General features: G+C 41.4%; 1 protein-coding gene across 1 annotated transcript in view; it reads left to right on the top strand.

The window, feature by feature from the left end:
- The window catches only part of LOC123749571 (sushi, von Willebrand factor type A, EGF and pentraxin domain-containing protein 1), a 177,956-nt gene that overhangs the window by 46,096 nt on the left and 116,816 nt on the right, over positions 1-15,044 (top strand). The window contains exon 4 of the mRNA XM_069303377.1: positions 3,464-3,570. Within this exon, the coding sequence (XP_069159478.1) occupies positions 3,464-3,570 (107 nt within the window). The remainder of the gene's footprint in view (positions 1-3,463; positions 3,571-15,044) is intronic.

The following is a 15,044-nucleotide window of genomic DNA, read 5'->3' as shown; positions in this document are numbered from 1 at the left end:
GAGTAAATGAATATGTATGTGTGTTTGGCGTAGACTTATTCCTGTGTGAAGATAATAGTTGTTGATGATAGTAAGCTATGTAGAGGATGAGTGAGAGGGGACCCAACATAGGTATGTTGTTTTGGGTGGGGGGAGGGGTGAGGGAGGGAGGGAGGGATGGATGGAAGGGTGAGGGGAGCTTCCCCTCGTCGTGAGACTGCTCGGGGTCATTTGCGGTTTTTGACAAACCATTAGCTCCCCCTACAGGAAGTCGTAAGTGGGAGAGGAGGGTATGAGAGAGCAGAGTCCAGGAGGAGGGTTGTGGTCCATTTGCCTTAAGGGCTTTTCGATGTCTTAAGACAAGACTTGGAGATGTTCACCCCAGCATGGCCCTACCTCCACTGTGATTCCGTTAAGGAGGGAGCGAGGATCATACTCCGCCAGCAGGGGGTCCACCTGTCATCGTCAATCACCCCCACCCCTCCCATACCATCAGGGGGGCCCCCTCTCCATCCCCTCCATTACCTTCTAGAGTGGGGCACCCCTCTTCCCCTTACCTTCTAGAGTGGTACGGACCAGGATCACATACCGGCACATCGACCTGAGAAGTGCCACCACACGGCACATCACTTAGTAAACTCAGTCAAAGTCACTAGGTTAGCGTTTACTAAAAGAGGGAAACATTTCACATCGTCACGGAGACACGATCTCTACCTACAATCGTTCTTCTTAACTGTGATCATTGAAATGTATGCATGTTTACTCAATCTCCATCACCTCCATATGCTATGAGATGTAATGGAGATATTGTGTTTGGCTAAATGAGGTTCACATTTCAATAATGATATTCGGACAACCGCCAGAAAGTTGATCTCCACGTGACTTAATAATGATATAATGCGATGCAAGTGTGTGCTAATATTTTATTTGTGTTTAGAATGTAAGGGCTATAGGAGATTGTCTAGACTTGCATACATTTTCAAATGCTAATTATGTAGGCAGTAGAAAGACTGTTTCCCCATTACGCTACATTGAGTGTGATACAAGAACTGAAAATAGACATAGCCCAGAGCTATTTCACTATCGTCTCATCCGGTCTGTTTACATTGGATAATGCAGGTCTTAAGAGAGACAGCCTTGAACTCGGGGATAATGAACAACTCAATATAATAATAGTATCAAGACTGTGTTTTTCCATATTGTCGTATATATGTTACTTTGCTTGGAATTTGTATGTGTGGAACATTGATCGCCTAATGGAGTGAGAATGAAGGAGGCGTTTGAGCTATAGCGAGGACTGACCGTGATGTGTATGTTTGTTTTACCACAGTGAATATGAAGCTATATTATGCTATGTCTATCAGTTGTTGAATAAACCCTGCGTTACGTTATGTGATACAAGAACTAAACAAGGTTGTGGTAATATTTTATTGTGTTTGGATGTAATGGCTAAACATAGTTTACATTTCATTATTCAGACATCGGACAGAAAGTTGCTCGTTACTCTTAAAATGTTATTTGGGCAAAGAACGAAGTTAGCATATTGGTCATGCTACCTTACAAGGTTATAAGGGTGAGAGTGATGGGGGCTCGAAAATTGACATTAGTCGTCCATCCTCTGATGCGCTGTCAGTCTAAGTGAAATGGAGAAAGATACGTGAACAGCGGCAGCAGGAGAAAGGAAATGATGTTACTTTCCCCAACTATTAAATGATCTGGAGAGAGAGAGAGAGAGAGAGAGAGAGAGAGAGAGAGAGAGAGAGAGAGAGAGAGAGAGAGAGAGAGAGAGAGAGAGAGAAAGAGATAGAGAGAGATAGATATAGAGAGATAGATATAGAGAGACAGATATAGAGATAGATATAGAGAGAGAGAGATATAGAGAGAGAGATGTAGAGAGAGAGATATAGAGAGAGATATATATACAGAGAGAAACCACTGACTGACTGACTGACTGCTATGTATATCCCATGCAGTTGTGTTTACAACAAATTATGATTTGTTATAATAATAAGATTGAAGACCAGCTTATGACTGGATATTCTTAAAAAATGCTATTTGAGCAAAGAATGATGATACCATGTTGGTCACGATGCGATACAAGGTTATACATATGATCAGAAAAAATACTAAAGGTTTTGCACAGAACAATGGTTGATGGTATGGAGAGAGGAGGGGGTAGGGGTTTGGTGGGGGTGGATGGGGAGAGGGTAAGGCCACCCCATTACCTTGTCCATCTCACAACGTCTCAAACCGCCGCGAAGGTTAGACCTCAGCGAGAGGGACTGCCGGTTCATTCATTCAGGAGTCTAGAACATTCTATGACATTGACTTGCTATGATAACGCCGTTGTGTGATACAAGCTCTGCACAACAGTAATGGCTGTAGGAAGAAGAGGTGATGGAGATTGAGTAAACATGCATACATTTCAATGATCACAGTTAAGAAGAACGATTATAGGTAGAGATCGCGTCTCCGTGACGATGTGAAATGTTTCCCTCTTTTAGTAAACGCTAACCTAGTGACTTTGACTGAGTTTACTAAGTGATGTGCCGTGTGGTGGCACTTCTCAGGTCGATGTGCCGGTATGTGATCCTGGTCCGTACCACTCTAGAAGGTAAGGGGAAGAGGGGTGCCCCACTCTAGAAGGTAATGGAGGGGATGGAGAGGGGGGCCCCCCTGATGGTATGGGAGGGGTGGGGGTGATTGACGATGACAGGTGGACCCCCTGCTGGCGGAGTATGATCCTCGCTCCCTCCTTAACGGAATCGCAGTGGAGGTAGGGCCATGCTGGGGTGAACATCTCCAAGTCTTGTCTTAAGACATCGAAAAGCCCTTAAGGCAAATGGACCACATCCCTCCTCCTGGACTCTGCTCTCTCATACCCTCCTCTCCCACTTACGACTTCCTGTAGGGGGAGCTAATGGTTTGTCAAAAACCGCAAATGACCCCGAGCAGTCTCACGATGAGGGGAAGCTCCCCTCACCCTTCCATCCATCCCTCCCTCCCTCCCTCACCCCTCCCCCCACCCAAAACAACATACCTATGTTGGGTCCCCTCTCACTCATCCTCTACATAGCTTACTATCATCAACAACTATTATCTTCACACAGGAATAAGTCTACGCCAAACACACATACATATTCATTTACTCTTTCCTCATATTCCACTCTTATCCTTGTATTTCTTACTCTACTCTACCACATACTCTCCTACACCCCAACAACATGACCTCCCCTCTTTCCTGACCACATACTCAAACACCCGACCCTCACACACGTCCGACACATGCCAAACTTCCGGGAAAATTCCCCCAAAAACCCCTTGTGACTAGAGCAACGCGCTGCGACTAGAGCGACGCGTGCCACCTGCCCACCTGGCACTCAAGAGTGCCACCTGGGCAGGTGGCGCGCGTCGCTCTAGTCGCACTCTACACTACTAACAGAGGGCAGGAGTGAGGGCCTGAAGGCTCCCGTCTCTCCCCCAGGGTGTGAGCCGCCGCGGGACTGCTCATCAGTGATGGTGCTGGGTATGAAGGTCTCCGGAGAGTACAGGATCATCCCCACCGGCCAGCCAAACGACCCCGGCATCAATGTTAGTAGCACCAACAGTCAGCTTGATCACGTGTGTAGGGGGTTCATGGCTGGAGGCACCGTCACGGGGGGGATGGAGAGGTTAGGGCGTTCTAATAGTTGTAACTGATATTTGGCTGAAGGATAAATGCTGGTGTGTGTAGGTGTGGATTTGTGGATAGTCTAGTGGTGGATGGTTAATGGGAGCGAGGGAGGGAGAGTTGATCAATTAACATTAATTAATATTAATTGATTTAGCTACATGGATCAGATACTCCCATATCAGGAAGGGTTGAGGGCCACAGGGCTACCAACACTGTGAACCAGGCATGACAGGGCGGATCTCACTGAAACTTTTAAAATACTGAACAATTTGGAGGATGTTGATCCGGACAATTTCTTCAGAAAGACAGATGTAACACAAACAAGGAGCAGCGGGTTCAAGCTCAACAAGCCACAATGTGGGACTGAGAACACCAGATGCTTTCTCACCCACAGGGTTATTAACCCATGGAACCGCCTACCCGCCGAAACCGTAAATGCCAACACTGTTAAATTTTAAAATCCGGCTTGAAAAAATTATGTGGGCAAATGGGGGGAGCTTTGACAAGCCGCCGGCTTCCTATCCTTGTCGAGGCCACTAGTGTGTTAATAGCCATCAAGTAAATTCGAGGGTCCCGGTAGTAAGTAAAGTCGGGTTCGTTCTCGATGCATAATCGAGAATTCCGGGTTCGAGTCCCGGGCGGGACATTTCGCTTGTCCAGCCGTGGTTGAGGAAGGGTACGTTTTGGAGCGCTCTCTTTTTTTTGAGAGAGAGAGAGATATATATACAAGAGTTGTTACATTCTTATAGAGCCACTAGTACGCGTAGCGTTTCGGGCAGGTCCCTGGAATACGATCCCCGCCGCGAAGAATCGTTGTTACAACCAAGTACACATTTTACTGTTGAGTTAAACAGAGGCTACAGTTAAGGATTTGCGCCCAGTAAATCCTCCCCGGCCAGGATACGAACCCAGGACAAAGCGCTCACGGAACGCCAGGCGAGTGTTTTACCACTACACCACGGAGAATAACCGTGGAAAGACTACTCTGGAAAGTTGTGAACGTGTGAGCCAGTGACTTTGATAGAGGATGAACAAGGATATTCCAGGCCTTTTCAGGTAGTAATGGCCAGGAGAAACAAAGGGAAAACTGTGCGCAGAGTTCAGTGATACTGACAGTGATGGAGTGAAGAAGTGTTGTGGTCGACGGCAGACGGGACCTGAGTGTCAAAGTTCTGTACAGACTCAGCAAGATAATCTCACCGGAAGGATGCAACAGGACCACATGCAACAAGAGGCAAGAATTAATGGAAGGAAGCGGCTGCTATTTTCCTCGACATCTCCACTAACGTTTCATCAGAAGCCGGAGTGGACCGTTTATTTGGCAAAGGAATTTGGTGAATATGAACCATTATTTAAGGCTGATGTTCACCGGCCTTACATAACGGCTGGGAGAGATGAGGCCGTGGAACACCTAACGACATTTGGGTTTAAGAATATTGAGTTGGTTACTCCTGAAGCAGGTATGATTTACACCAAGTAAATTTTTACACCAATTTACTCCAACTTATTTGGATCCTGGTTTTCTTCTCATCAATGATAGTGTTGTGGGCTAAGAGGAGCATTGTTCGTGGTGAAAAAAGGCCAGATTGTTGCCTTGTTAAAGGGTGAGGCTCCAGAAAGAATTTTTGTACAAGGACTTGGATACAGGAAAGTGACAATATATTGAGTAGCCTACATTATGCATAAGTGTTCTCGCTGGGGACATATGGGTTGGAAATGTCAATTTGACCTCAGATGTCGATATTGTGGTAAGAAGCATGAGAATAATCATACGGATTATTCTCATGACTTCTTTTTGTACCTTCTCCAATTTGTTTAGTCTGCTTTTACCAATACAAGACTAGACAGAGGCACCATAATCAATAAGAGATCTCACAGTATGACATGTGATCACCACTGAATGCGAAGTGTAAAATATAATTAATAATTGTGTATTGGATCAATAATTGTGAATTGTGTAAAGGGTTTGTGAGCCCTTTGAACGACCTTATATAGACGAGGGTAGAAATAGCCTAAGCTACTCTATCCTATTGAAATGTACTTTATTTTCTCAATAAACTTACTTGAACTTAAACCGGACGGAACATAAATAATTTGGCACATTTCCTTTCACCTAATGCATCTGTTCACCTAGCAGTAAGTAAATTGAAATAAGTTTATTGAGGTAAAATACACACAAAGGGATGAGGTAGCTCAAGCTATTCTCACCCTGTTAGCAGTAAGTAAGTACCCAGGAGTTAGCTTGGGCGGGGTTGGTGATTCGACCTGGGAGGGGGGGGGGGGGACCTCGATATAAGCCCCCGACACAATGAATTATTACTCATTATTATTCATAATTCAGTATAATTCGGTCAGTATACTTAATAAAATCAGATGTGATGTTCTTCACCCCGCTCTCCTCTCATTATACTACACACTAATTTATGTTGACCAGACCACACACTAGAAGGTGAAGGGACGACGACGTTTCGGTCCGTCCTGGACCATTCTCAAGACGATTGACTTGAGAATGGTCCAGGACGGACCGAAACGTCGTCGTCCCTTCACTTTCTAGTGTGTGGTCTGGTCAACATACTTCAGCCCCGTTATTGTGACTCCTCGCCTGCACGCACTAATTTATCCTTATCTTACATACGGTATCTGTGCACGGGGTTCACTGCATCCTCCGAATTGACATTTAAAAAGTGTAATAAGTTCATTTCCTGATTGTTAGGAATAGTATATAATTACCTTTTAGTTTTGTTTTATTAGTTTTATAAAACTGTAATATCAATATAGTTATAGGTTAAGTACTAATTGTAATTAAGAAGCAATAAAATGCTTGTCCTCATACACTGTGAAGGTTAGGTTAGGTCGTGGTTTTCTATTCAGCTTTTCAGGTAAACTCAAATATTCACAATATTTTTCTTGCGATTTTGGCGATTTACTTGTGTAAAGGAGGAAATGTATATGTTTATCTCTCAAATGTTTGGTAATATGTTTATTGTTTGTGATGTGTGTCTATGTATGTATTAACGCGATGTACTGAACGGGGTGAGAATAGCTTGAGCTATCTCATCCCTTTGTGTGTATTTTACCTCAATAAACTTATTTCAATTTCAATTCAATTTCAATTCAATTCTGGCGATTAAGTGTATTTATGTACTACACCTGTAGTCTGTATTGTACTTATTACACTTAGTATTAAAACATACTGTCGATTCGGAGGATGAGCTGTTCAACCACTACAAGTTACCTCAATCCCATCATCACTCAGCAAAAATCTGCTATCAGAACTATAACAAACTCTGTCTTCAGACAACACACACAGCCCCCTCTCTTTAAGTCCCTGCTTAACATACTAAACATACATTCACTCCACACATTCTCATGTGCTATCTACATGTATAAAACCATGTTCCTAAATGCTAATCTTGAACTGAAACTTTTCCTTGATAGGTGTAATAGAGCCCAGGAGCACCACACCACAAATAAATATATCTTTGATATCCCCAGAGCCAGACTAAATCTGTGCAAACACTCCAGGCAAATAAAAGGGCCCCAGTCTTTGGAACCCACACCCTGATGAATTAAAAAATTCTCCAACCAATGCCCTGTTCAAAAGTAAAACTAAAAAGTACCTAATTTCATCCTCATAGTTTCCTACCTTCAAACTCACACTGTAGCCATTTCCCCAATATAAATACCTAAGACATATATATCCTTACCAGTGTAATCACCGCTGTCAACTTATATTGCAGTTATCTGTTGATATAAAAACCTTGTTATAATGTACCCTGTCATCTTACCTGATATGTTAGATTAAGGACCTGGCCAAAACTCTATGCATGTTAGTGGCTTTGCATGAATGTAAAAATACCAATCTTGTTATTTGCTTAGGAATTTAGAGACAATTCTATAACCAATGTTCCAGCGATGTGTCAATATTTCATTCAAAATGATCTGCTACCAGAAATTTTAGCCAAATATCCCCAGTTTGCTAACTGTAGGTAGTAACTAAGTGATTGTAACCTATCCACCGCTGCCCACTGGATAGGGGGCGGTGTGCAGGACAAACATATAAATTTTGACACTAGCTCTCCACATATGTCAGTTGCTTAATTTAGAACCTGTACTTGAGGTCGATCTCGAACCCATTGTTGATGTGATGACTTATATTGAATTTTGTAACTAGCTCATCAAGATTGTAACTTGCTTAGCTAAATGAATTGTGGGGTTCAGTCCCTGAGCCCATTATGTGCCTCTGTAACCCTTTCCACTACCGCCCACAGGATGGGTATGGGGTGCATAATAAATGAACTAAACTAACTATTAGCTAAATGAACTAGAGGGTTCAGTTCCTATACCGATTATGTGCCTCTGTAATTATTTCCTACCTTCAAATTCACACTGTAGCCATTTCCCCAATATTAGTACCTAAGACATATATATTTTTGAGTCCCCCTCAAGTTCTTTCCCAAGAGGCAGACAAGAGGAGCTCCAGCATATTTCAACAATCCTAAGTATTGTAGTACAGGATGATGATAGTGCGTTGTGTCTCAGAGAACATAAAGGTATAGTGCTTTTGAAAAATAGGTGAGATAACAGGAATGTGTCAAGGGAAGTGAAAAATTGGATGAGAAAAAGTTGCCCTAGTGTTTCCAGTGCAGAGAAGAACATTCAAGATGGCCGCCGGCAAGAGGAAATACAAAACAGACCTTAATTTTGCTGGATTCAGTAAAGAAAGCATTGATATTACCAGTCTATACAACAAGTTGGTAAAATTAGATACTATAATGACCTCTCATGTAGAAATAATTAGTAAATTGAAAGAAAGTAATGACCATTTAAATAGCAAAGTTTTATGTCTTGAGGGTTTAGTGAAAGACTTGTGCATGTATAAGAATCAATTGGAAACAAATCAAATCAAATCAAATCAAATGTTTATTTAGGTAAGGTACATACATACAAGAGATTTTACAAAGAGTGATGGATTTATAGATAGGGCTAGTACATACAATGCCTAAAGCCACTATTACGCAAAGCGTTTCGGGCATGAAAAACTTAATTGACTAAAGCTTAATACTAATTGAGCATAAAGAATAAAATGAGAACATGGAATGAAAACATAGCTGAAAAAGCAGCACAAATACAATTCTGTCGACAAACAGCGCTCTTTAAAAAAAAACAGACGTTGGTTGACAATAGAGGGGTAAGGTAGGTTGCAGGGAATTTATTAAGTATAGCTTCGTTTTTATCTTAAACTGGTTGAGAGAGGTACAGTCTTTAACATGGTTGGGAAGGTCATTCCACATTCTGGGTCCCTTGATTTGTAGAGCATTTCTAGTTTGATTAAGTCGTACTCTAGGAATATCAAAACTGTATTTATTTCGGGTGTGGTGCTCATGGGTTCTGTTACAACCTTCTATGAAGCTTTTGAGGTCAGGATTGGCATTACAGTTTAGCGTTTTATATATGTATAATACACATGAGAGAATGTGCAGTGACTTGATGTCTAACATATTCAGAGATTTGAGTAGGGGTACCGAGTGATGTCTGGGGCCAGAGTTGGATATTGTCCTAACAGCAGCTTTGTGTTGAGTAATTAGAGGACGTAAATGATTTTGGGTAGTAGAACCCCAAGCACAAATACCATAGTTGAGATATGGATAGATGAAGGAGTAATAGAGAGTCACCAGGGCAGGGCGGGGTACATAATATCTGATCTTAGAAAGAATGCCAACAGTTTTTGAAACATTTTTTGATATATTTAGAATGTGTCCCTGGAAATTCAGCTTGTGGTCAATGAGAATGCCAAGGAATTTTCCATCTAATTTGTTACAAATTTGGGTATTGTTTATTTTGAAATTTATTTGATTAGAGGATTTATTGCCAAACAGAATATAGAAAGTTCAAATTGCACAAATCAAATTGCACAAAAATCAAACTGCACAAAAGCACAAATTGCAAAGCCATGGAAGAAGAAAATATACTTTGAAAGAAAATAGCTTTGGAAGAAGTTAAAGTAAATTTAAACTTAAATGACTACAATAGGTTAGGTAAGGAAATTCAACAGGAGAAACAGCTTTTGTCAGCACAGATGGAGGAAGTTACACAGGGAATAGAACAGTGCAAGAAAGATATGCAACTCACCTATGCACAAGTGGCCAAGGAGAAGGAAAAAATTGAAGCAGCAGTAAAGGAAGTCAAACACTGCAGCAACCAAGATAAAACAAACATTAGGCTGGAAGTGAGAAAAGAATTGGCATCTAACCCGAAGTTGTTTTTTTTTTTTTTTTTTTTTTTTTTTGAGATATATACAAGAGTTGTTACATTCTTGTACAGCCACTAGTACGCGTAGCGTTTCGGGCAAGTCCCTGGAATACGATCCCCGCCGCGAAGAATCGTTTTTTCATCCAATTACACATTTTACTATTGCGTTAAACAGAGGCTACAGTTAAGGAATTGCACCCAGTAAATCCTCCCCGGCCAGGATACGAACCCATGACATAGCGCTCGCGGAACGCCAGGCGAGTGTCTTACCACTACACCACGGAGACTGTCAAGTTGGTGCAAAACACAGTTGATCGGAGTAAGTGCCTGATAATTTTTGGCTGCAAAGAAAAGGAGATAACATCTAGGTCAACATCTGTCAGAAAGAGCTGTAGAAGAAGCAAAAGTAGTAGATAAAATTGTTGGCCTCGTGGAAGGTCTTGTGTGCGACTACAGGAGAATAGGCAGATGCGTAAAAGGGAAAGATCGACCTTTGAGGATCACCCTAAATGGTGCCAAACAGATGGAAGTAGTACTTAGGAAATGCTAGAAAATTACAAAGTGATGAGGATGGGAAAGTGTGGTCGTTAAGACGAGATCTTTCAAAAGAAGATAGAGAGAAGCTGAAACTGAACCTCGCCGAGGTAAAACGTTTAAATGAGAGCAGGAATGAAGAAGAAATCAATTCTTTTTCCTACAAAGTGATAGGGGGTAGGCAGACCAGTAAAGTGGTACATAAAGGCAAACCAACAAAATCATTAGAGAGAGGAGTGAAAAATTAGAAGAGGGGGGAACAAGTTCCTGAAGATTGCATACACCAACATAGATGGAGTGAGATCAAAGATACTGGAGTTAAGTGATGTATTACAGCTGCAGACACCAGACATTGTTGCACTCACGGAGACAAAACTTGAAGATGTTATTTTAAATGAGGTCATATTCCCAAGGGGCTACGCAATTTGGAGACGGGACAGAAAAATTAGGAAAAGCGGTGGCGTTGCTGTGCTGGTGAAAGAACACCTAAAGGTGAAGGAAATAATGACTGCCAATCCACAAGAAGTTGACATAATAGCACTAGAGATCTGCCCTGAGGATGATAAACCAATGATCATAAATGCATATAGTCCACCGCCAAGCAGCACATGGTCAAAGGAGGAGCTAGATAGTAAACGTGAAGGTCTTATAACAATACACAGTCTCCGTGGTGTAGTGGTAAGACACTCGCCTGGCGTTCCGCGAGCGCTATGTCATGGGTTCGTATCCTGGCCGGGGAGGATTTACTGGGCGCAATTCCTTAACTGTAGCCTCTGTTTAACGCAACAGTAAAATGTGTACTTGGATGAAAAAACGATTCTTCGCGGCAGGGGATCGTATTCCAGGGACCATAGGATTAAGGACTTGCCCGAAACGCTACGCATACTAGTGGCTGTACAAGAATGTAACAACTCTTGTATATATCTCAAAAAAAAAATAATGAGAGAGATCATAGCGAGAGCGGATAACGATAGTTAACGACTGTTGATAGTCGGCGACTTCAACTTGAAATCCATAGACTGGGAAGCATGTGAAGCTAAAACAGAAGATTTCTGGACCTGTAAATTTGTAGACCTCATCCTGGAAACATTCTTGTATCAACATGTTAAACGAGCTACGAGGATGAGGGAAGGGGACGTCCCCTCCATGCTAGATTTGATATTTACCAGGAAGGAGGAAGAAATATTTGACATTCAGTACCTTCCTTCCTTGGGTAAAAGTGACCATGTCTTTTTGGGAATAAAGTATGCAATATGCAATGCGTTATAATCTGGAAGAAAATATGAAGGTTGATGCAATTGAAAAACCTGACTTTAGGAGAGGACATTATGGCAACCTTAGAAATTTTTTTAGTGAGTATAATTGGACAGACTTGTTGCTAGGCAAGGAAGTGAATGAGATGTCTGTCAAGTTTTGTGAAATATATGATAAAGGCACAAAAAATATATACCAAAACAGAGATGCAGAACTAGGAAACAGGATTGGTTCAACAGAAAGTGCGAGAGGGCCAGAGACCAAAAGACACAAAAATGGAATCAATACAGGAAGAGGCCGAACCCCCAAACATACCAGCGATACAAAGATGCGAGAAACAACTACACGGCAGTGAGGAGAGAGGCAGAAAGAAATTTTGAAAAAGGGATTGCCGACAAATGTAAAACAGAACCAGGTCTATTCTATAAATTCATAAACAACAAATTGCAGGTAAAGGATAATATTCAGAGGTTGAAAATGGGAAATAGATTCACGGAAAATGAAAATGAAATGTGTGAAACATTAGACGAAAAGTTCCAAAGTGTGTTTGTACAAAATGAAATCTTCAGGGAACCAGATACAATAAGAATTCCAGAGAACAACATAGAGCACATAGAGGTGTCTAGAGGCGAAGTGGAAAAAATGCTCAAGGAGCTAAATAAGAACAAAGCAGTTGGTCCAGATGGAGTTTCACCATGGGTTCTGAGAGAATGTGCACCTGAGCTCAGCATTCCTCTTCAACTGATTTTTCAGACAACCCTGTTTACAGGAGTTGTAGCTGATGTGTGGAAAAAGGCTAACATGGTTCCAATCTACAAAAGTGGAAGCAGGGAAGACCCCCTTAATTATAGACCGGTATCATTGACAAGTGTAATAGTCAAAATATTGGAAAAAATAATTAAAACTAAATGGGTAGAACACCTAGAGAGAAATGATATAATATCAGACAGACAGTATGGTTTTCGATCTGGAAGATCCTGTATATCGAATTTACTCAGTTTCTATGATCGAGCAACAGAGATATTACAGGAAAGAGATGGTTGGGTTGACTGCATCTATCTGGACCTAAAAAAGGCTTTCGACAGAGTTCCACATAAGAGGTTGTTCTGGAAACTGGAAAATATTGGAGGGGTGACAGGTAAGCTTCTAACATGGATGAACATTTTTCTGACTGATAGAAAAATGAGGGCAGTGATCAGAGGCACTGTATCGGACTGGAGAAATGTCACAAGTGGAGTACCACAGGGTTCAGTTCTTGCACCAGTGATGTTTATTGTCTACATAAATCATCTACCAGTTGGTATACAGAATTATATGAACATGTTTGCTGATGATGCTAAGATAATAGGAAGGATAAGAAACTTAGTTGATTGTCATGCCCTTTAAGATGACCTGGACAAAATAAGTATATGGAGCACCACTTGGCAAATGGAATTTAATGTTAATAAATGCCATGTTATGGAATGTGGAATAGGAGAACATAGACCCCACACAACCTATATATTATGTGAGAAATCTTTAAAGAATTCTGATAAAGAAAGAGATCTAGGGGGTGGTTCTAGATAGAAAACTATCACCTGAGGACCACATAAAGAATATTGTGCGAGGAGCCTATGCCACGCTTTCTAACTTCAGAATTGCTTTTAAATACATGGATGGCGATATACTAAAGAAATTGTTCACGACTTTTGTTAGGCCAAAGCTAGAATATGCAGCGGTTGTGTGGTGCCCATATCTTTAGAAACACATCAAACTGGAAAAGGTGCAAAGACATGCTACTAAGTAACTCCCAGAACTGAAGGGCAAGAGCTACGAGGAGAGGTTAGAGGCATTAAATATGCCAAAACTAGAAGACAGAAGAAAAAGAGGTGATATGATCACTACATACAAAATAGTAACAGGAATTGATAAAATCGATAGGGAAGATTTCCTGAGACCTGGAACTTTAAGAACGAGAGGTCATAGATTTAAACTAGCTAAACACAGATGCCGAAGAAATATAAGAAAATTCACTTTCGCAAACAGAGTGGTATAGACGGTTGGAACAAGTTAGGTGAGAAGGTGGTGGAGGCCAAGACCGTCAGTAGTTTCAAAGCGTTATATGACAAAGAGTGCTGGGAAGACGGGACACCACGAGCGTAGCTCTCATCCTGTAACTACACTTAGGTAATTACACCACCGTCCACGGGATGGGTATGGTGTGCATAATAAAGAAAGAAATTGAATTATGTAATCTCACCAACCCATTGTACCTTCTTGCAAATAAATTATTATTATTATTATTATTATTATTATTATTATTATTATTATTATTATTATTATTATTATTATTATTAAATTTAATGCTGATTTTACAATTTTACCTGAATTTTTAGTGGAAACTTTACATGACTTATGTGCTACCCCTTAAGATGCTCAAATATGTATTTGTGCAATAATAATCGCAATTTAATGATTAAGTAAACAATAACAATAATTTTATGATAAAACAAACCATGTGAATAGTTTAAAAAAAAAAAATCCGTTTTCTGTGATTATTTAAAACTGCCATAGGAAGCGACCACAACAATAACTTTAGCCCGACCCTGTCGACGAGCGGACGTCTTGAAACCTGCTCGTCTGGGGGCTGCTGGATGATTTTACGGGATTTTACCCGTTGGGTCTAGATAGTGCCGTTAGGCATTCCAATTCAACGGTCCTGATTATTACGACGCAAGGCGCACTTACCGCCTGGGGTCAGAGGGAAATTTTATAGATTTTAATCGTTTTCTGTGTGATTCTTTGGGCGAGGAGACGGGTTCTGAGCTGGCTTGGCCGAGAGGTGCCGAGGAATGGCTGGCCTTGGTGGGTTCCTGGTGTGCCCTCAGGACGTGGTGTGGGGGCTGGCTTCTGCTCTGCTGGAGGGCATTAAGATTTTTTTGTACTCGCCTAGTTGTGCTTGCAGGGGTTGAGCTTTGGGTCTTTGGTCCCGCCTCTCAACAGTCAAGCAACTGGTAATAATTACCTAAGTGTAATTACCTAAGTGTAGTTACAGGATGAGAGCTACGCTCGTGGTGTCCCTTCTTCCCAGCACTCTTTGTCATATAACAGCACTCTTTGTCATATAACTATATATCTGGTGTACAGATTCCTGAGCCTACTGGGCTCTATCAGCTCTACATTGTAAACTGTGTATGGAGTCAGCCTCCACCACATCACTGCCTAATGCATTCCATCTATTAATTAGTCTGACACTGAAAAAATTCTTTCTCATGTCTTTGTGGCTTATTTGGGTACTCAGTTTCTACCTGTGTCCCCTTGTTCGTGTTCCACCCGTGCTAAAGAATTTTTCTTTGTCCACCCTGTCAATTCC

Source organism: Procambarus clarkii, chromosome 50, assembly GCF_040958095.1.
Source record: "Procambarus clarkii isolate CNS0578487 chromosome 50, FALCON_Pclarkii_2.0, whole genome shotgun sequence".
NCBI classification, from domain to species: Eukaryota; Metazoa; Arthropoda; class Malacostraca; order Decapoda; family Cambaridae; genus Procambarus; species Procambarus clarkii.
This window is presented reverse-complemented; position numbering and strand designations above follow the sequence as displayed.